General features: G+C 38.1%; 1 protein-coding gene across 8 annotated transcripts in view; it reads right to left on the minus strand.

The window, feature by feature from the left end:
* The window catches only part of LOC132858262 (membrane-associated phosphatidylinositol transfer protein 3-like), a 53375-nt gene that overhangs the window by 24827 nt on the left and 4538 nt on the right, over positions 1–24010 (minus strand). For 7 of the 8 annotated variants that reach the window (XM_060888523.1, XM_060888521.1, XM_060888520.1 and 4 more), the window contains exons 3-7: positions 12071–12135; positions 11768–11988; positions 3433–3622; positions 1804–1926; positions 1533–1648 (exon numbers count right to left, since the gene is read on the minus strand). In XM_060888523.1, coding sequence (XP_060744506.1) covers positions 1533–1648; positions 1804–1926; positions 3433–3622; positions 11768–11988; positions 12071–12135 — 715 coding nt within the window. The remainder of the gene's footprint in view (positions 1–1532; positions 1649–1803; positions 1927–3432; positions 3623–11767; positions 11989–12070; positions 12136–24010) is intronic. The other variant, XM_060888526.1, reaches the window with a different exon arrangement.

Consider the following 24010-nt stretch of genomic DNA (forward strand, 5'->3'; position numbering starts at 1 on the left):
TGTTGTATTATTAATGGCTCAGTGAAAAAGCCATTTTCAGCTGAAAGCCCACAGCCTAAGCTGATAGATGTTAAAGTATAATGCTTGTTTGACAATCACAGAAAGGCTTGAAAAAATAAGAAACATTTGAATATATTTTCTTTATCATGAAATACTTAAGCATATCGTCGCTGTCGGGCGGAATCCTCGTACCTCCAAAACCATTATTTTTCAGGAAATTAAAAAAACTCTATTAAACATTGTATCGTTAAAGTTGTTATTATACCTTATATTGCTATCATATACTGTTGTGTACCAACATTAACACAACATTTTTCCAAAGTCACGTTTTATCTGAGATACAGTACAAGCTTTATGACTTGGGAGCAGGGAGATACGAGATTATGATGTTATTGATAAGAACAGTACGGACACCGACGTCGCTGCTGCCAGCAGTGTTCAATAAAGTCTGCGGTCACGTTGAGCCTTTTTACAAGAGAAAAGGCTTCAATAGTTAACCAAAGCTAATGACTGTAGTTACATACATCTTCCTAAACTCTATTTTAAAGGTTTAAGAGCTATAAGTGATGCAATACAAAACACGATAAGCTGATTAGGCTGTCTAATAGGTGGAAATTAGTCTAATCTGCTCGCAAACCTACCTTCGTGGCTCACAGGTTTCTTTCTGCACAGAAGCATTACAGCTATCGATTTTTAACAAAACAGAAATACTCAAATGTATCTAATCTTACTATTTTCACTTGTTAGTGTCCAAAAAACAGTGTTTTACATGCACAGTGCCAAGAGAGGCATTGTCTATAAGTAGGCTGACTTAAAGTCAGTAAAGTAATAATAAAAACAATAATTTAATAGTGGTAATAATAATAATAATTAATAATTTAAAAGTTCAAATTATCGTTTCACTACGTTATACGGCATGTTGACGTATAATAACGAGGCAAAAAGCCAGCCAGCTTGCTTAAAGTGATGAGCATGACGGTTGAACATAACCGTTTGCCTTGACATTGTAAGATACAATCCTATCTTATCTGCAATGCACAGGGTTTAGTCCGCGTTGCAGTGGATTGTCTTGCGCTAAATTCCTGTCCTCAGATGAGCACCAGAACTAGAGGGGGTCAAGATTTTTTTTTTATTTGAGCCCCACAAAAATCACTTTAGATATCACTTTAAGACGTGTTGATTCGTTGCGACTCTTAATCTTGAGGAGAAATATGCCGCGCAGCTCTCCCGTGGAGTGAAGAAGAGGTGGAGTTACGAGATTTCTCAGACAGTTGAAGTGTCCAATGGAGTTATGAGATTTGCGTCAAGACTTTAGATTGGTTAATAACTTGTAAAAATAACAGACCCACGTGGGGACTGACCAATAGTATCGATATGAGAAAAAATATGAAATTGACAAAATTTGGACATACGAGGTTTCCGCCCGACAGCGACGATATGTATCGTATTAGTTCAGTTTCAACAAAGGTGTATTTTTATGATAAAAATGTAGCATTCTGTAATGTGTGTGTTCCATATTTAAAAAAATATACCTGCTGCGAAATGGATGCTGACTATCAGTGGCACAAGAAATGTCATTGTTGCTTTTGCTTTGGCGCTTGCTGGAGCTCAAGCCACAGTCTTCCTCGGTCAGAAGTCCAGGGTTATCCTGTTGATATGGATGTTTAAGAAAGAGAAAAGTTGAAACCCAGCTCAAAGAAGACAAAAAGGGAAGATATACTCAAGCTGAAAGAAAACACCAAACTGAATCAATAGCTAGATGAGAGGAAAGTGAGAGGAGTGATTTTAGCTTTAAGTACTGACCCTTAGGCTCTCCAAACTGTTGTGTCTCCCTCTATGTCTTGGCTTGTCATGTTGCGGACTGTTGCTGAAACACAGTGCATCAAAACATAGCACGCCACCCACACAGTCACCCAACATACACACCTGGAAAACAGAATACACAAACACACAAAGTCAGAACCTAAAACCACCCCATTTCATTACGGACTCATTGGCTTTCTTTGGCTACTCTTCAATATGACTCTCAATAAGTTCATTATTGTTCTTAATTACAGCTACAAAACAATTAAACAAATATGTTTATGGACATGCTCACATATCTGCTTAAAACATGAGGGCAGTATTGTTTACAATGGCAGTTACGGAAATCAGGCATATGTTAAAGTCTGGTGCGCTCTACATGTGTATGAATGTTAAACATACATTTTGAGCTCATATAAACAGACATATACTTCAAAACCAAAAGCCAATCATTCCATGCCGACTAAATCAAAAACTCAAAGCCTAATCACAGTGCATAGTTTTTCAAAGATTATGGAGATCAGGTGTGTTAAACATGCTGCCTATCAATGTCCTGGTCCACACACAAGCTGATTCACAAACTCACAAGTGTGTATTATTGGACCTATCATGCCACATTAGGAGGCAGAAGGAGTAGAGAGACACTTCTACTATTGTTTGGAATGACTCATCAGGAATGACTCATGCCCCAGGTATAATACCCATTACTGCTCTGGTAAAAGTTGAAAATTCCACCCATTGTTTTGATTGACATTGTACTGTTTTTGACAGTACAGTCAGTCAAATTGAGAAGATTAGATGCATATTTAGACATTGGAACCAGGTTTCCAAAGTTTTTAAAGCCCCTAAACTTTACCAGAACGTGAGATACCCAATAAGAGGTAAAGTCCATGTATACCTGAAAAAAGAGGGTAACGCATTTCATTACTCAAATTATTGAAACCATTACATGAGCATACATGAGCATTGTATTAACATATTTCATATGTAACACTAAGAATTTTCTACAGAATAAACTTATTAAGTCAAGTAATCAATAGCTGGACTAACCTTGAAACATGTCAATGGATTGTCAGTGGCAACATCATTGATGAATAAAAGTCTTTAATGACTCATTTCTTGCTCATTCACCATATGTTCACTATTCATGGCTCAATAAAAACTATTCAGTGCAGGTGTATTTTGTTTATTTTTGTATTTTTTTTTCTGTTTTAGATGGAAAAAAAATATTTCAGTTAATAACCTTAAACCTTAAAGTAAAGTGTTAGCAAAAAGTATCCAATCAAAACTTCCACAGTGACTTCTGTGGAAGTCTGGATAACATACTATAAAAATAAAATGTAAAATTGTAGACATTATGACCCCTAATTCCTAAATCACAGGAATATATCAGTGTAAAGAAACCAGAAGTTCTAACTTTTTTCATCAAACCACTCTGCATTACATTTCAATCTATATATTATGCTAAAAGTCCTGTGAAATTCCACTTCAAAACTGTTCCAAAACCACTCTCTTAAAAGTGAAGCCAAGTTTCTATAATAAAAATCTCAGATCAGAAATTGATTTTTTCTAAATCATCCCAGTTTTTATGCTTTTTTACCCAAAGCTATAAGATAACAAGAGAACAACCTGACCACTGAAGCCATGTCCATCAGGAGACTGTAAGAAGATGCGGTAGACCTCATTGGCTCGGGAGATGACACTTGCCACAGACTCCTTGTAATGTGGTGATGCAACAGCAAGAAGAGGGAGTGCTGATAGTGGAAGGTGGTCTACACTGCTCGACACACAGCTCTTATCGTGGCTATAAGGGTTCAAACTGCAACAAACACAGAGAAAATAAATCCATGTTAAAAAAGAAATACTACAAAGCAAATCGGTCCAAATGCAACTGTCAATTATAGTACCTGCTTTGAACTGGCACGGCCTAAATTTGTTTAAACTTTTCTCCAGACCTAATCAGGCAAGAAAGTAAACAAAGCACTTCATCAGTAACAACATCATCTGCAGCCTCTCACTCATCTCTTCTGGACAGAAAACTGAAAATGCTTTTCCCTCTTAAATCTTGTTTTAACCCTTCTCATAATACATAGCCATACTCCATATTCATATACTCCTAGAGGGCATTATTCATTCATATTTACACAAATTTCTTCCCTGTTATATATAAATATATTTTATTATCTGTATATTTTCTGTATACCTTTATCTGTATATTATATAATTTACAGCCACTGATGTAGGAGTAATTCGTTTCCAGGATGAACTTTGAACCCACACTCCTTAATAAAGACAGCAAACTCAGCACTCAGCATATACATTATTCCTCTTTTCTGGCCTAGATATTGGTGTCACATTTAAATCTGTGTATCTTTTGAATCTTTTTACATTTGTTCCTGATTCTAATCTAAAAAAAAAACAACTAATTGTTGTCCAGGAGCACTACAGTTTATTTTAAATGTCCCACTTGGTGTCTCATGTTTAGAAAGTAAAAACATTCAATTTGGACTGGTTCTGTAGATCAATATTTTTTCTCTCTTGATGTATTACTTGTACTAGTGTGTGTGAAACGTGTCTTGTCTAATCACTCCCTCATTCTGTCTATCCTTCAGGTTTTCTTCTCTTCTAAATACAGATGGTGCTGAGTCGCTGTCTATGCTCCCAGCAGGCAGCTCACCCCACAGAGAGCATGACCTGAGCTGTGTGGCTCTGTGTCTAAGCTTGCTCCTGTCATGTTTACATGAGATGTCCTGACACGAGCACAGTCATTACCACAACAAGGGCAGGAAACTATACGACTAATTATGCTATATCTACACAAGCAGCAGGTTGCATAGCACCTCCAAGTCCCTCCTAGGATTCAATTTATTTACAGTATCATATCAGTAAGTAATGTATTATGCAATCTTGGTGGTGCTGTCACTCTGGCACCCTGGTACATGTTTTACTTTACTAGGCCATAGCTTTTCATAGCTTTACAACCTATAAAGGCTATAGCTTTTCAACCTATCAAAGTTTCAAGGATAAAGGATCAAGGTTCTTTATTGTCATGCCACCATATGTGCAGACATTCAGAGGAATCGAAATACAGTTTCTCGTCTCTCTTATCAAGTGTTTACATTGGCAATGCAATATAATTAATATGCAATATAGACAGTTTGTATAATAATATGAGCAGTTAGTACAATACAGAATCAGATTTGTATGGATGTAACAGCAGTGTACTTGCAATAATAGACATACATAAACCGAGTGACTATAACCCGTAAATCTGAATGAGTAAATGAATAAATGTAAACAGTGAACTTGTAAGGTGCAAATATACATCCAAATATATGTAAACAAATAAATAAAATAATATAAATTAAAATAAAAGGTAGCATGAGTGGAAAGGAATACCATGACCATAACCCATGACAGTGAGCACAATATTATGAGGTAGCCATGCTATTGTCTTTTATTTACTTTCTCTGTCCGTCTCTCTCACACTCATGCACAGCTTCTTATGACTCATACCTAGAAATGTGGATGCAATCCATCTTTTGATTTTAAAGACAAAAGTTTCAAATGTCAGGTCTCAAAATACTTAAGTGAGGAGACGTTCTATCGGTTACACCTTTTCATGATCAAAAACCCACTGAAGTAATCCCACAGTGAGAGAGAGATGCCAGATAAAGAATGTGTCGATCGAGACCAAGCAGAGCCAAGCCAAGCTGAGCCGAGCGACACACAAGCAGTATAATGTGTGTTATTTTTCTTTTAGATTTGACGAGAGCTGACAAGAGATCCATTAAAATAAATAAAAATAATAATTACATTTACTGCACTTGGCAGACGCCCTTATCCAGAGCTACATACATAAGTGCTTAAATCTCTATCATTGGATACATTATTGCTGGTTCACTAAGTTACATTCTTAAGATACCATGAGTTTAAAAAATTGTTCATTGTTCAAGTTACAATGAAAAAGTTTCAAAGTTGTTTTTTTTTTTAATAAATGCAAAAGATAGGGAAAGAAGTGTTAGTTGAAGTGTTTCCTGAATAAGTAGGTCTTCAACTGCCGTTTAAAAATAGCCAGTGATGAATTGCGTTCATAGGTAGACCTGCCAGCAGTGCATTGCAGTAATCCAGTCTTGAAATGGCAAGAGACTGAACAAGTACCTGAGCAGCCTGTGTGGACAAAAATGGCTGAATCCTTCTAATGTTGTAGAGAAGAAAGCAACATGAGCGAGTCACATTAGCAACATGAGAGGAAAAGGACAGTTGATTGTTCATGGTTACCCCAAGGTTGCAAGCTGTGGCTGAAGGGGAGATCAGATCATTGTGCAGGGATATAGCAAGATCATGACCTGGGGATGAATCACCTCGGATGAACAGCAGTTCAGTTTTGCTAGGATTGAGCTTTAACTGATGAGCAGTCATCCATGATGATATTTCTGCCAGACAAGCTGAGATCCGATATTTCTGCCAGACATGCTGAGAAACTGTGGTATCTAAGGGTGGGAAAGAGAGGATAAGTTGTGTATTATCAGCAAAGCAGTGGTAACAGAACCCATGTGAGGAAATAACTTCACCAAGAGAGTGAGTATACAGGGAGAAAAGAAAAGGACCAAGTACTGAGCCCGGTGGGACACCAGTGGATAGACTGAGTGGAGCAAATGTCACTCCCCTCCATGTTACCTAATATAAGCGTCCTTCCAGGTAGGAAGCGAACCATTCCCAAGCTGATCCGCAAATCCCAAGACACCTGAGGGTGGACAAGAGAGTCTTGTGGTTGACCGTATCAAATGCTGCTGAAAGGTCAATTAGAATAAGGACGGATGACAGTTTGGCTGATCTAGCAGCATGTAGTTTCTGTGGAATGAGCTGCTTTAAAGCCAGACTGGTTGGGATCTTGGAGGTTGTTCTGTGAGAGATAGACAGAAAGTTGATTATAGTCAATGCGTTCAAGAATTTTTGAAAGAAACGAGAGAAGTGATACCAGTCTGTAGTTATTTTTGTCTGATGGATCCAGAGCAGGTTTCATGGGAATAGGATGGGAATAACCCTTGCTCTCTTCAAAGTAGTTGGTACCTGACCAGATGCTATGGATTTATTAATGATAGTGGTAATGAAGGGCAGAAGGTCTTGCATGGTCTGTAGCATAATGGAATGGAGTGGATCCAATGGGCAGGTGATAGGATTGCAAGACTGGATGAGTTGTAAAATCTCTTCTGCTGCTACAGTTGAGATATGCGACAATGAAGGAGTGGGGGAACCCATACTGTGAGATGTAAGTTCAGTCGGGGCAGAAGTGAAGGTCCTGAAGATTTCCTCAATCTTCTCATGGTAGAAAGAAGCAAAGTCTTCTACAATCAGGGAGGATAAAGAAGGTGGAGCCGGGGGGTTGGCTAGTGAAGGGATGATATTGTGGAGCTTCTGAGGGTCTTGTGACGAAGCTTCAAGCTATTCCTTGTAGAGGGAAGTCTTGGCAGAAGTCACATCTGAGGAGAACTTGGCAAGGAGTGTACGGTAAGAACCAAAATCTGCATCAAGTTGTGATTTCTTCCACTTTCTCTCTGATGATCTTAGCTCTCTTTGATTGTTGCACAGCACATCTGAAAGCCAAGGAGCAGAACAAGAAGTTTTCTGGGGTTTAGTGGACAGAGGGCAGAGAAAGTTCATAGCAGAGGAAAGAGATGCGAGGAAAGTATCTGTGGCTGAGTCCAAGGGTAGTGAGGAAAAAGACTCAGGAATCAGGAAAAGAAGAAAGAGTGCCAGAAGCTACTGAAGAAGGGGAGACAGATTGAAGGTTGTGGAGGTTAAGAGCGAGGGGGTGAGAGGTAGTTTTAGGTAGGATAGGGAGAGTGATGGTGAAGGATACCAGGTGATGATCGGAGACATGTAGAGGGGTAGCAGACATGTCTGTAGCTGGAGAAGGACGGGTGAAAACCAGGTCCAGGACATTGCCTCCTTTGTCTGTGGGGATGTAGCTTGAAACAGCTACTCCACTCTTTCAAGTCTGGCTCATGCATTCTCACTTCCCCTCATAACCCATTGGGGTGGCACGTTGTATTGTATTTATTTTCTGCTGTTTATTGTTAATATGACATCATCCCACTGCTAGGGCTGGTAGTAAATTGGTAACAGATAAAACTGACAATCATCAGATTATATCCTTTTTAACCTAACAGGTGAACACATTCCAGCCTTGAAAATTGGGTGAGAAATAATGAATGCCATGTTCCTGTTTAAAGATATTATTCTTATCCAATTTGTTCACTTTACACTGGAATTCAGACTATAAAAGTACTTGTACAATAACAAAACAATAAATACATGTAGATGTGTTAGGCATGATCTGTACTGAAAGATGTGCAACAATAAAGATGATTTTTAAAATAAATTGAGAAAGCAACATAAATAGAATAAATTTCACTCTTTCCTACACATTGGTTTGGATTAACTTCAGGGTCAGAGCTTACATGCCAGATTTTAGCACAGCAGTGTCAATAAAAATAGGAAAAATGGTCTGCTTTTATTGAGTGATGGACTTTGATTAACATGAAGAATGATTCCAGATTTGCTCTAAAAAGCTTAAGTTTAATTCACAGCTAAATATCTATTTTCACAAGGGTCTTGTTTTACAACGATCTTGTTTTCAAGACCCTGAAGCTAGAAGTCAAAAAAGTATACAAATGATGTCATATTCTCTGTGAGCCATTGATGAAGCATTTGATTAGAGAGCAGTAGTTACTCAAGAAAAAAGAAAAACCTATTCTACGTGGTAATGCTTTATTCCTGCTCAATGTTTGAGTTTATATAGTCTTTGAGTTTGACTGTGAGCTACAAAGTAACTATGAATTCTATTCATCCCTTAACATTACCTGTCAGGATCCAGCCCAGACTTTGGCCACATGCTTTTTTTATGTTCTATGTTCACATGTCTGCCCTGCCCTTGTCGCTTCCTCCCCGCCTCTGCACACCTGTTCCTCATGTGTTAATTGTCATGTCTATTTAGCCGTTTTGTCTCGTGTCAAGCCCTGTCGTGTCTTTGTTCCTGTTTTGTGTTTTTTATTTAATAAACCCTTTTATTTTTACACTATTCTGCATTTGGGTCTGTTTTTATCCCCACGTCCCTGACAGTTGGATTCCGCCACTTATAGACCCAGCAGGATAGCGTTAGCCTAGACCGTCTCTGTGGGAGCTTTTTTTTTCTCCGGACTGTTCTCTCGGCTCTGTTTATTCCTGGACTTTTGTTTTTTTGTGTGTGTGACATCAGTCCGCATCTGTTCTGGTGAGGGACGCTGCTCCACTTCCGGTTTCCCGGGGGGGATGCCTCACTTCCTGCCACGGACGATGTCACAGCTTGGTTTTTGCTCATGTCCTGCTACATCGCCCTGCACCTGTCCGTGAGGGACGCCGCTTCACTTTCTGGTTTTCCATGGAGAAGGCTGCCTAACTTCCTGTCCACGGGGGGTGTTGCAGGCCCAGATTTTGTCCCAAGGATTTTTTTTGTTTTATTTTTTTCTCTGTGGCGGATGATTTTATTCCCGCCCTACCAACTTTCTGGTTTTTGACATGTAGGTCTGGCCGCAGTGTGTCTGGGGTTGTGCTCAGCCCTTCAGCTTGGCTGTGGACGTCGCTCGGCCCTTCAGCTCGGCTGTGGATGTCGCTCGACCCTTCAGCTCGGCTGTGGATGTCGCTCGGCCCTTCAGCTCGGCTGTGGATGTCGCTCGGCCCTTCAGCTCGGCTGTGGATGTCACTCAGCCCTTCAGCTCGGCTGTGGATGTCGCTCAGCCCTTCAGCTCGACTGTGGAGAGCTGTGTGCCTTGCTCCCCCCACCTCCCCCTCTTGGATCTCGCCGGGATCGTGGCCCCCTCGGATATGGTTTGATAAGGGATTGGCGCGTTGGGAGCCACGTGCCTTTTGTTTATGTTTGGTGTCACGTGTCTGCCCCACCCTTGTCTCTTCCTTCCCGCCTCTGCACACCTGTTCCTTATGTGTCTGATGGTTATTAGTATTTAGTTGAGCAACGTGGCTCAAGGCTCAAGGCTGTTTCATGTTTTTTTTTGTTTTGTTATTAAATCCCGTTTTATTTTAGCTATCCTGCATTTGGGTCATTTTTATCCCCACACCCGTCACAAAATTACTATATATAAGAAATGACTGCAGAAATGGCTTTAACGTAAGAACAATCAAAAATATTTTGGTAGAATCCCAAACTCTTTAAAGTACCATATTTTTTAACAGTATGTTACTGCACCAGCGGCTTCATCACAACTCAGAAATACTTTTAATCATGCATTATACAGTTTGGACATAGCTTTAAATTTTAGTTTTTTTGAATATTTATTAACTTGACACTTGCAACTAATCCTACAAAAGTTAAAAATCCTAAAATTTCCTTTTATTTATTCTATTTATCTGTGCATTTATCTAGGCATTCTAATGCTGTCTGTTCTCATCCTACAAGCATTCTGCAGCAGGCTGATAGATTTCAGAAGAATATTAAATCAGCCTTTCAAAATCCATCTGTCCCCACTGGAGTTGTTTTGGCTTATAATGGCATGCAGATTGACTCTGCACAAACCGATTCTCCTATTCCTGCTTTGATTAAAATACAGCACAATGAATTTCATTAAAGTGTGCATGGAGTTCTTGTATGAATGAAGTATTTGACAACTTACTGTATTTCAAGAATGAATACTATTTTGCTATTCTATGAATATTTGAGGACTGGATGCTGGATGGCAGGCAAGCTGATACCCCATGAGCCTATGAACCTCATAACATTGAATATTTATTATTCTCCATCCCTCCGTTTTAAAGAGCAACTGATGCCAATAAACCAAAAGCAGAGCATAAACCCATTGAGAAAAGAAAATATATGACACTAGCCTCTGCATCACACAGGCTTTTCACTATTAGCCACTTGAGGTGATAAAAATAAAAAGTGTTCACTGACAAATACAATTTCAGGGCTTTGGGATAATATATTGCTGGTACATTTTTTCTTAATGCATATTATGATTACTTGCCTGCTTTGAGCTGTTTTTTCCGCTGTTTACTTATTATAGACTTTAGAAAACAACAGCAGTCAAGACGGATTATAACAGCGTCTATAATGAGCTCACTAAGCATGCCACAGCACATTTTCTTAGTGTCGCTTTTTCCCAGACACACACACAGATTTCTTAGGAATGAATTGGAAATACAGGTAAACTGAACAAGGTGAAGCAACTGAACTGTCAGAGTGGTGACTAAGTGGTTAATGCTCTAGAGTGCTGCTCAAAAGCTTGTATGAAGTTTGACTCGTGGTAACACCAAGCTGCCACTGCTGGAGCCTTGAGCAAGCCAATTAAATCTCACCTGCACAGTTCAGTCACTCAGTCACTTTGGATAAAAGTGTCTGCCAAGTGAAAAAAATGTAAATTTATCTGCATGGTTTCATGACACTAAATAATGAATCAGCAAATTGCTGCTGAAACAGCACCAGGAGAAAAATGATTGATTTCGAAGGCATTTGCTTAGAATATTATATCGAGTGCCTGCTTTATTAATGATTAGTGGGGATTAGCTGACTGTAGTTTAGACAAGCAGATGGATGGTCTGTGCAGCAATTAATTAAAAAAAGCTATACATATATATATCATAGAAAACCATGTTTCACATACACTTTTTTTATGATTTAACAAGATAGAGCACCTTTACAGAAATGTTATAACAATAAAGAGGTGGCAGCAAAATACTAGGATATAAAAGAAAGTTACATGCCATCATGTATCAAATGTTTTTTTTTTATTGATGTAAAAGATAATATCAGTTTGTGTCTCAGTCTAAAGTGTCACAGCCAAAATTTCTATAAGGAGCCCAAGACATGCCCATATAAAGAGAGTTATCAATGTACCTACTTATTTTAACTTAATATATTCTCTAACATGAAAACTTACTTTATTACTCTAAATCAATCTAAGTGACTCACTTGGAAACCAGGGAAAAGGCCTCTGCACATACAGCAGGACAGGGCACCAGCTTGATTAGTATCTGGTGTGTGGCAGTTTTAAAGTGTGCCTGTACCACTTTCTCCAGCACTGAAGACAAAGTGGCCACGTCTGCCTCCTTTGCCTGCAGGTCACCACTGGCTGGGTCTAGAATGTTTCCTCCATGCACCACCAATATTAGCACCTGAATCTTGCACTTTGTCTGGAAGAAAAGGGGGAAAAAGATAAGCTTAAATTAACAAAGGTGTTAAAGACAGAGCTGAGGTTGAACTGAATTATCTTACCGTACTGTAATCCAGGCCTTCGATGCCGCTATGCTGGAAACAACTGTGCTTACCATTATGGCTCTCTGAATGACAAGCCAGGCAGAAAATGAGTCAGGAAGAGAAATTAGAAAGGTTTCTTTAAATAAATACATATAATATAAATATAACCATATCTAAATATATATCTAATAAATTAATAACATAATAATCATAACCATAATAATAATAATAATGATGATAATAATAATATTAATAATAACATTAATAATAACAATAATAATAATAATAATAATAATAATAATAATAATAATAATAATAATAATAATAATAATAGTTATTATTATTACCGTATTATTATTATTATTATGTTGCCCCATTGTTTATGTACAGCAAGCAAGTAATAAATAACAAATATATACTCATCACATACAAACAACAGAATGAAAAAGAGACCAGTCACATAAAGGTCCGTTACAAAGTCAGAAATCAGAAAGAGCTACTGGATAGAAGAAGAGAAATTGTTTAGAGATTTCTAACATTGAGAACAGAGCTGGGTTTTGAGTTCTAAAGATAATGAGAGAGGAGACTTCAGGGAGGATTTGAGGGAGTGAATTCCAACACCAGTCACCCATGAAAGTCTAAATCTGTGGATCACAGGTGAAGTGGGACTAGAGGATACTAGAACCAGAATTTAGTATTGAATATGATAGAGGATGAGTAACCTATAGAGTGTAACATAAAGATAGTAAGAGAGAATTACATTATATATATAGAAGTCTGGTATGCAGTGTGGTAGGAATAGGACAGGGTGTAGTGTGGATGTGAAAGAATGCAGTCGTGGTATAAGAGATAATAAGTAATCCAACAAAGATCAACAAATTGTTCTAAACAGTTTCAGACAATCTATCAATAAACCCATCAGTGTCATATTACAGTACACAGGTATAAATGTTTAGATATTAAAGGTTTGGCACTAATTTGAAAAATGTAAGGTAATAGTTTGTTGAGTTAATAACAGCGGTGGAAAATAAACAGCGGTGGTAAGACTGTGCTAGATTAGTATTGTTTTTAGAGGCTGTGTGTCATCCTCATAACAGTGAAAAGTATTGTGACTGTGAATAATATGGCCACTCAGTACAGAGCCCTAAGCGACACCTCAAGTAACAGAAACTAAAGAGGATTTATGTTTGTTGATGGTAATAAAATGGTGAAATGAGGTAAAGCTTAATCCCAGGAGAGGGCTAACCCTATGATGCCAGCAGCTTGGAAGTGTGCAACGGCATGTGTTAAATGCACTATTCCGATCAGAAGGCAGAATGATATTAAGGGTCCTTGAATCCACACACAGGAGAAGGTTAATAACATCCATCATGAGGGCAGGATCTGTGCTATCAGATTTCAGATTTGAAAGTCACATACAAAATGTTAAGGAATAGATGTGATTGGTGTACCTTTTATCATTTCAGAACTGGGGTGACAGCAACTATTTTTAGATCAGAGGCTAGGCTTCTATTAAAAAGGTGAGCATTAGGGGCAGTAATATCTGCTACTTTTGAGGAGTGCTGTAGGATCAGGGTGTAACTGATAACATTTATTGCTTGTTTTTCTTTTTATTCTCATCATAATGTGGCTAACCAAGTGGTGCTGCACTGTTAAGTAACTAGATTACATTATGCTACTTTGGTTTGTCATTTTGGAAATATATTATTATTATTATTACTGTCAGGTACCAAACTCTTAGTTCTCCCATCAGTTATGCCACACTGATAAAAGAAAGAGTATAAGGTGTTTTTATTCTGCTTTCAATGCAGCTAGTGAAAGCCAGTACACCCCCTCCTCCTGTATCTCTTTAGCTGTTTAGCTGCAGTTTACTCATTCTAACGCTCTTTGGTTCCACTTTCTCAGTTTCACAAGCATATGTACAGTTAAGGTGTTAACATAGCTCTAGCAACGAGTCTTATTCACCTTCTGACTGCTTAGTTAGTCCTATACAACAGCAAATCTTGACACAATTCCAGGTCAAGTCAAGAAGTCAAGAAGAAGTCAATAAGCTTTTATTGTCATTTTATCCATATATAGGTGACATAGTACACAGTGAAATGAAAGGTTTCTCTAGGACCATGGTGCTACATAAAACATGACATTGCTAAGGACTTAAAGTAAGTTGTCCTAGACACATTAAGGGCATCGTGTGCAAACTAGTGCAAACAGTCCGAGACAAAAGACAATGTGCAAATAGACAATGCAAAACATTTTGCATTCTGTATTGTAAGAAATTACAGAAATTGCACCCAAATTCCACTCCAAGGTACACATCTAAAAGAGCTCATTCCTAAAAAGGTTTAAGTATCATAAGGTAATACGTTTAGGACTCTAAACGTATAAACTTGATTCACTTATAACCATGGGAACGGCAGCAGGACATTAAGCATCACCACGAACAAACGGTCTACGTGACTGCGATTACCATTTAAAGTGACCACTTGGTTGATAACAATACAAAGCCAAGGTATACGTGGCCGCGATTACCATTTAAAGTGACCACTTGGTTGATAACAATTGTAACAATACCAAAACAAGGTGTACGTGACCATGATTAACATTTAAAGACAATCAGCTAGACAACAAGGTCTAGCCCAGCCATTTGGGAGACATTCAATTCTTACACTCAACACACATTCAAAGCGGAACTTCATTTAAATTACCAAAAGGTAAAACTGTATATAATGCTTGAGCAGGATTTGCTCTGGGTTCTTGTTGACTCCGATGAACCCAAAGTACGTCAGGTATTTTGTCACTGCTATGCTGGAATAAACTTCTTGTTCTTCATTAAGATCTTCACCATCATCGTCTTATTTTTACACTACGCATTTTTTATTTCTTACAGTATATTATACAATACATTGTGCAAAATCATATTATTATGAACAAAGAGGGTTCTAGCAAACACATATACACTTGTGTAATAGCAGAAGTTGGATGAGGCTGAAATATAGTGGTCAAAATTAATTGCAATTGAGTGAGTGTGCAAGACAGTATGTGCAAAAACAGCATGTAAAAAAAGCAGCTCATATGCACAACTTTAAATAAAATCTTAAAAAATAACCGTCCTTAATGGCAGTGAAAGTCAGCTAAAAGTGCTGTACAAGCACACAAGCACAGAATGCTCCTAAAGACTAACCACTGGGTTTACATGTTTAAAATTCTGCTACGTGCATATTCATGGGAATGAGCATTCATTATGAGTCATTCTGCAGTTCATACACCTGCAGCACTGCTTCAAATTGTAATTACATACCGCACTTTATTTAGAAACAGCACAAAATCTCTTGGGCAAACAAACAGAAAATAGACATTAATCCATCTGTGCCATCAATTAACAAAGCAGTGCAACGCTAGGCTGCAAGTGTTATACTTTGGATGTCATGACAACCCAAGGCTGACTGTTAATATGAAAGCCAGACGGAGATTGTGGGTGCCCTTTAAATAGCACATACTTTTCTTTCCAAATCGACGGCTCTCTGAGGAGTGATTGTACTGAATGAAAGCATTAAGCTCAAAAAAGAAGCCTTGCCTGCTTTGGAGGGTCTCGGTTGCAGGCAGCCCAGCTGCACTCTGTCATTCATGACCCTAGGAATGGAGCTGTTTAGTTCTTAGCACTCCATACAATAAGCAAATGTCAGTCAGCCCAACTAAGAAGCACTTAAGACTGTCAAATGCCAGATGTCAAGCTGATTTTCCTTCCCTCCACTGCATGTGTGATCTAAGTCTAAGTGATTTCAATTTAAAGCTAAATCCTGATGTGTTCAGATTACCTGTTGAAGGCATGCAATCCATTGTACTATAATTAACATATGATTCCATAAGAATCATTACAATTTGACTTCAATTAATCTGTAAATGCAATGAAAACCTTTTGCTGTGTATCTCATTTCTGTATCTTTCTGTAACAAGCTACCAGTCAGTGTCACAAATCCCACTTTCCACTTCCAGCTCCCACAAACCAACAAACGAGAAAGCAAGAGAAATAAAGAGAAAGAGGTACATGTTTACTTACAGTATAGGGAAATGCACTAATTAGAACATTAAACATGGCTATGTGAAAATTCTCTAGGGTTCACAGTGTCTCACAAATGCAAGGTTAATAATGGTGCTCGTTCTTAATTAACAGTGAGGTGAGGAAGAGCTGTGATGTGTCGTATGCCATGTGGGCCTAATTCTATCAAATATCAGAATCAACATAAATAAAATAAACAAACAAAGAAACATGAACCATCACAGAAAGATTTCAGAATCATTTATTAGTTATATAATAACACCAATATAATAAATTTTTTCTTGCCACTGTGAAGCAAACAATCAAGTGTGAAAAATCACCATCATCCAGCAAAAAATACCTGGCACGTGCATGCAGAATTCAACATTACACTCAATGTAATAATCTCCATACTATTACTGACTTTACTAATATGAACATGGACTCAAATGGAGACATCAACTGTCCAGGTTAGACTCACACCATTAGTGCACTAGGGCCACAAACACAAATACACACACAGTGGCTTGTTTTTTTTTCCTTATGTCTCAGTGAGTAACAATTTCACATATAGTATATCTGTACTGTACCATCTGATGAATTATGAATTATTTTTGTTAAATTCCTTATAACATTGGCCTCAAAATATATTACATAACATCCTGAAGACTCTCATTCATTCATTCATTCATTCATTCATCTTCAACCGCTTATCCGAACTACCTCGGGTCACGGGGAGCCTGTGCCTATCTCAGGCGTCATCGGGCATCAAGGCAGGATACACCCTGGACGAAGTGCCAACCCATCGCAGGGCACACACACACACACACACTCTCATTCACTCACACAATCACACACTACGGACAATTTTCCAGAGATGCCAATCAACCTACCATGCATGTCTTTGGACCGGGGGAGGAAACCGGAGTACCCGGAGGAAACCCCCGAGGCACGGGGAGAACATGCAAACTCCACACACACAAGGTGGAGGCGGGAATCGAACCCCGACCCTGGAGGTGTGAGGCGAACGTGCTAACCACTAAGCCACCGTGCCCCCCCTGAAGACTCTCATGTGACGGAAAATGTTTTAAAATTAGTTTTAAAAACCATTGACACCTGAGTTGTTAAATAAGATTCAACCTTTTAAAAAGTTCATTTGTCTCAGGTTATGTGTTCCTTTAAGTAGGAAATAATAATCAACACCTTCTGACCAATCAGAATTGAACATTCAACAGCCTTACGGTTTAAATATAATTTTACAGCAGCTAGTTCTAGTCTTTTCATTTGATTGGCTGAGCAGCGTTCCAAGAGTGCTTATATTTAGCATAACCGCACAGAGACATTTCAGTGCATATATCACTCCGGTCGTCTGGGTTTGAAAATATTAGCAGACATGCCAAACGCTACATTTTTACATTAAAATTTGAAAGCATGTCAAATGAAGTTCAAAAGGAAGAAGGGAAGCCAATTTCACCAAAGCAACTATAACTCGAATGTACACATAAACGTGAGCTTGCTAGGAAAGTAACCAACAAGCTATAAAGTGATTCTAGTTTCTATCAAGATTCTAGAAAAAACAAACAGTGCATTTGACTATATTGTGTCCGATAATATCAGTTACTCAATATTAATTTCTTGTTTAAAAACAAAATAATGTTAGTATCATTGATAACAGTAATATCACACCCGCAATCGTGTGTTATCGGTACAGGTGTGATTTCTGCCACAATGAATCACGGCCGTGACGATGATCTGTATAAACACACTGTTGCTTATATACTATTGCTTATTGCTTTAAGACTGTCAGATTGTTTTTGACTAGAGTACGTGCTTGTATTTTATTCAAACATAATGCTTGAACTGTTTTCTGCAAAAACACTAAAAAAATTATGTTGCACAACCACAGAAACAAAAGCTTAGAGAGACAAACATGTAAAAGAAGCAGCTACAGATACAAATACAGATACAGAGACACCTACTAATACAGATACAGATACATTTACAGTTACAGCTACAGATACAAGTACAGACAGATACCCAAAAGATGCCAGAGGCATGAGAAATATTTGTGTATATTACAGAGAGTGAAAGTGGGAAAGGGAGAGACATAGAGAAAACAGGGGGATGAGTGATTGATGCAAATCCGTGGGTGTGTGTGCTGTGAACAGACATGCCTTAACAGTCTCACTGCATGGTTGATGACTTCAGGTCTGGGATCATCTGGTTGCTAGCAAAGCGTCACCGGCACAGCTTTTGTTTGTGTTAACAACACCTTCACGCTCTCATTTTCTATAAACATGGCTGCATCCACTGTTCCACACAACAAAAAACTGTGCAAATACAATTGATTCTACTTACTCTATCCACATCCCCAAACAAGGCATATCATTTTTCCTTCATTCAAACACATAAAGGATTTTGTTTAGGCTCTGTTTATCTAAGTCCATTTGCTTTCCATTACATCACAGTGCACTCAGGAGTAGAAAAATGTCCTAATACTGCATAAGAGCTTCTTTCTGCACAAATATATAAATGACCAAATACAATAAGATAGAGATTTGGGTGGGGGTGTTGGGGGTGCACTACATCTCCATTTTTGTCTCCTTTCCTTTGGAAGCATTATGCATTAAAATAGTGAAAGAGGCGAAAGAAATTAGAAAAATGCAATTAAATGAGAATTAGCATGTCAAGGAGATCACGTCTGCTGCTTATGAGAAAAGAGACTTGTTGGGGGCTGGTGTAGGTGAGAATACAAATGAGCTGTGTGTGTGTGTGTGTGTGTGTGTGTGTGTGTGTGTGTGTGTGTTATACCAACAGGGCCAAAAGCCAGTCAGTTACAGCCCTTAGATTATGGCCAGAGCAGATAAAATCTGTGATAATGTCTGGAAACAGAGGGAGGGCCAAGTGCATTCTAAAAAGCCGTCTGGACTAATTAGTTTTCTAATGTAGAGTATTTCTCCCCAGCCTGTGGTTTACACAAGCCTTGAACTGCGCTTCTCTATGTGATACTTAGTAGGTAGTTAACATTAACATTCACAAAAGTATGAAGATAATAAGAAAGCTAAAGCTTAAACAGAAGAATGCACCAAAATTGCTTATCTAATCAAAATTGTTCTTTCCCTGTTAACACTAAAATATTGTAGGAAAACCTAAATAGCTTCATCATGTTAACGGGGATTACTGAGAAGAGAGAAAATGATGTGTCCCGGTTAGTGTTTTGTACGCCTCAGTTTTTTACACTGCTAAAGTACTAACAGAAATCAGCAAACACACAACACACATTCATGCATGTGGGAATCTACACTCTATAGAAATTCTACAATTGAAGCTCCAATTTTTCTCCCATAAGCAATCCTGAAAATCACACATAAATCATTGCTCATGCTAACATAATCTACCTGCTCAAATGAAATGATTAGCCCACAGTATCAACTGAAAAAACATCAATGAAACAACCATGTAGTCCTAGATTTCTTCATGTTTTTTAATGTACTTGATTGTCTTCTCATTGACTTACTTATTTTTTTTAGCAAAATGTCTCTTAAATGTTACTTTTGGTGTGAAAAGTAATTGAGGCTTGCATCATCAACCAGTCTTTCCAGGCTTGTATTTACACGTTTCATGTCCTAACTGAATGAATTTGGACTCGAAGAATCAGATTCGTGTTAAGAATCTCAAGTGTCTAAGACTGAGCAGAATTTGAAGCAGTAGCTTTGTTATTGCGCTGTCACGTGTGATTAAGCCTGATCACCAAAACAACACACCCAGCCCAACAGACTCTCCTGTGCATGGAATGCGGGTATTATTTCACAATAGCTGTTGTTTTCTGTTGAAATTAATTGCAGCATTGGACCATGTAATTCAAAACTATTTCAATACTTAAATAAGAATTAAGTAAGATTTAATAACAAGTATGCTATATGCATAAAATGGGAGAGTTGCATCAGAAAGGATGTCCAGTGTAAAACCTGTACCATAATCAAATATGCAGATCAGATGATTTGTTGTGACGACCCCAAACAGGAAGCAGCTAAGGGACAACACCAACAAGTATACTATATGTGTACATATGTGTGTATCTCAACAAATTCTTTCACAGTGTTATGTATTAATGGACATCCGGGCAATATTGCTGTTAAAGCCTTAAGAAAAAAATAAAACTAGCTAGTTTCTGAACTGTTAAAATAAATCAATTCTCTGCATCACATCACAAGCACTGATTATAACAGCATACAGCGCACTCTCCATGAAACCCCCAATATTTATTAAGATCTTTATTATTTTTATCACACTGAATATCATCTGACGTGAAATAACCTATTTTGTAGATGCAATGACATCAAAGGTAATTACAAGTTAAATCCACCTTTGGAGTGGTAGCAGTAATACAGTTTCTTATTGTGCCATATTACACCATATCATTGAATACTTCCACATAACATTTTATTATGTGTTAAATAATGTTCACTATATTATTTTAAGGTAATTTTTCAATAACAAATATGTCAGAGATTATGACACACTTGAGCTCTGGAGCCATTTTGTCACTCATCCTCCATCTTGACCCCTTCTATGCTTTTGACAGGTGAATAGATGAGGATAAACAGAAGCACTGAAAGTAGCACCCTTAATAAGCTGCCATCCTTGTGTCTTAAAAGAAAAGAGCTTTTAAGAAGTAAACTGAATGGTGGAAACTATTAAGCTGCCTTGTAAGAAAAAAATGGATCAATATAACATCGGGGAAGATTACAGACCTGTGAAATGATGATGAAAGAATGGAGGGAGAGAGAGGGAGAGAGAGAGAGAGAGAGAGAGAGAGAGAGAGATCTTTTGTGGTGGTGTGGCATGTCAGATGCACCGAAAGGAAAAAAATGATGGAAAAAATAATAACCCTACAAACCATTCAAAAGAAGGAAGTGAAAGCAAGAGCTTTTTATTATCTTACAAGAGGATAAAAGCAAAGCCTTCTATAATAAACAAAAAAGGATGGGATATTGGTTTTCTCTTTTTAATGTGCACAATGAGTTAGGCTGCCAAGGCCTATGTACAGAAAGCAATGCAAAGGATATCATCAACATGCAGTTAGATTAAAGCCTCAATTGTGCTATTATAGCTGGCACAGTCAAGAAGTCATGATCAGCAACTCTTGTTCATCATGATATACATGATTCATCATGCTTATAATAGTAAAGTATTTGTTTGCCATCTCCAATTGGCTAAATTCCATAAAAAATACAAAAATAAAATCCTGAATATAGATAAATACAGGACTGTCATCTCTGTAAAAGGTACACAGAATGTACACAGCAAATGTTGTGAAATATCCATGGAACAAGTTGTTCCTGTTATCATTTACATTATAGCAGCTACAAACAACCATTCCCTTACCAGCTTTATTTTCTCTGTTAAGAAGTCATGTTACTTTGTCCTGAATACTCTCCCATGTACTTACAGCTTTATCTCTGACACATATCCTCACAGAAACCTTCAACATCAAGATTGTGTCTCATGTGCCTGCTGAACAACCTGTTACTAGGAGCCCCAGTCACATTTAATAGTAAAAAATAGTAACTGTCCTCTGACTTATGATTCTTATAAAAACCATTCAGGCAAACACATTCAGGCTGTTCACACTCTGAACACATTAGACTCTGATTAGTCTGTCTGCTTATTTACAGCATCTGCTATGTGCAAGGGGATGGGCTATCATCTGCCCAAAACAACCTTACACTTGGTGATCCAAACCAACACCCACATAATGATGAACCGCCCTATATCTTACACAAAAGCCAGGACACTGACATTAATGAACGGTGAAGACATTCAACAGTGCCCTTTAATCCTTCAAAATACCTTTTCGAAGTCAATTTGATTAGACTCATTAATGACGGTTTATAGTGGAATAAAAGACCTAATGTCCAGTCAGGCTCTGAGCCACAGCAGCTGTTACATAATAAATAGGAAAAGTGGTGCTGATAAATTTGAATGCTCATATATAGCATAATATCATTTTGATGAATTAGTAATGAAAGCAAAACAAATGCTTGCAGTAACAGTGTAAATGGAGGAAGCAATCTGCCTGCAGGAGCAAGTCATAATGGATCTAAATCATGTGCCTGAGCTTATAATTAATTTAAAATAAGGTTGGGCAAACTCCATCAAAACCCCATCATTACTCCAGTGTGTGTACATCAATAAAATAAATCAACCGTAAACATTTGTCAAGATGTCAGTAAAAGAGTTGGAACAGTAAAGTTTAATGATAAACAAGCATGGGAAAATATTTTTACTCATTGCACTAGATTAGATGAAATTTTCCAGGAATTTGTCTTTAACTCCTGTTCATATTTCTCATTCCTGGAAAATGAAAGACAACGTGTAACTTCCTCACTAATTATTACTATATTGCCACACTGACCTTACATTTAACTCCATCTAGCATTACTGAGTCAATAGATAACATGTCTCACACACACACACACAACTGAATGGTATAGTGAGACAGGTGAGGGCAGTCAGTGTCAGTCAGTGGTCACACAACAGATAATATTTAAGGATAATTATGATAAAATATTTACACACTAAAAATATTACAGCCTTGACCTCTGCTTTTCTCGATATACATGCTTCCATTAGGGAACATTATTAGAAGACATGGGATTAGTTTCCATTGCTATGCTGACGACACACAGTTATATATCTCATCAAAAGCAGATGAAATAGCTACAGTAAAGTGTCCAAATTAACTCAATGCCTTAGAGAGATAAAAGACTGGATAAGCTGCACTTTTCTGTTGTTAAACTCTGATAAGACAGAAATACTACTTATAGGTCCAAAAACCAGTACACAGAAACTCTCACAATTTAACTTCCATTTAGAGGGATGTACTGTTACTAGTAGCTCGACAGTGAAAGACCTGGGTGTTATATTAGACAGTAACCTGTCTTTTGAAAATCACATCGCCCATACCACAAAAACAGCCTTCTTTCACCTTAGAAATATTGCCAAGCTGAGAAACATCCTGTCTGTCTCTGATGCTGAGAAGCTAGTTCATGCTTTCATGACCTCTAGACTGGAAAATTGTAATGCATTACTAGGTGGTTGTCCTGCATCTTTAATAAATAGGCTACAGTTAGTCCAAAATGCAGCTGCCAGAGTTCTCAATAGGACAAGAAACTATGACCATATAACCCCAATTTTATCATCTCTACACTGGCTACCTGTTAACTTTAGAATTGATTACAAACTGCTGCTACTTACATACAAGACTCTTAAAGGTTTTCCACGTATCTAACTAGTCTCCTAACACGTTACAATCCTTCACGCTCTCTGAGATCACAAAGCTCAGGACTTCTGGTAGTTCCCAGAATATCTAAGTCCACTAAAGGTGGTAGAGCGTTTTCTTATTTAGCTCCCAAACTCTGGAATAGTCTTCCTGATAGTGTTCGAGGCTCAGACACACTTTCCCAGTCAGGTATACACATAATACATCCCATAATCTTGTGCACTATTACATTAGACTTGCACATTTTTATGAACAGCAGATATGTTAATCCCTCTCCACTGCTTCTCTCTTTCTACCCATCCCCAGGCATTGTAGATCGGAGACATTGTACCAGCTCCAATCGTCTTCCGTGCGATGAAGATCTCGGACCTCCACTGAGATGAGGCCGACTCTGTGAGAATCCAGAGACATCTACAGATCTACCAGCTCCAGTTGGACTCTGTGATACTAAGAGGAGATCTGAACTCCATATGATCCTTACAGCAATACAGCATTTGTTTGACTGTATATTTGTAATCACACCCTCCAGTGTCACCCATATGAGGATGGGCTCCCCTTTGAGTCTGGTTCCTCTCAAGGTTTCTTCCTTACCAATTTAAGGGAGTTTTTCCTTGCCACTGCTGCCTGAGTCACCTCA

Source organism: Tachysurus vachellii, chromosome 15 (genome assembly GCF_030014155.1).
Source record: "Tachysurus vachellii isolate PV-2020 chromosome 15, HZAU_Pvac_v1, whole genome shotgun sequence".
In the NCBI taxonomy this organism is placed as follows: domain Eukaryota; kingdom Metazoa; phylum Chordata; class Actinopteri; order Siluriformes; family Bagridae; genus Tachysurus; species Tachysurus vachellii.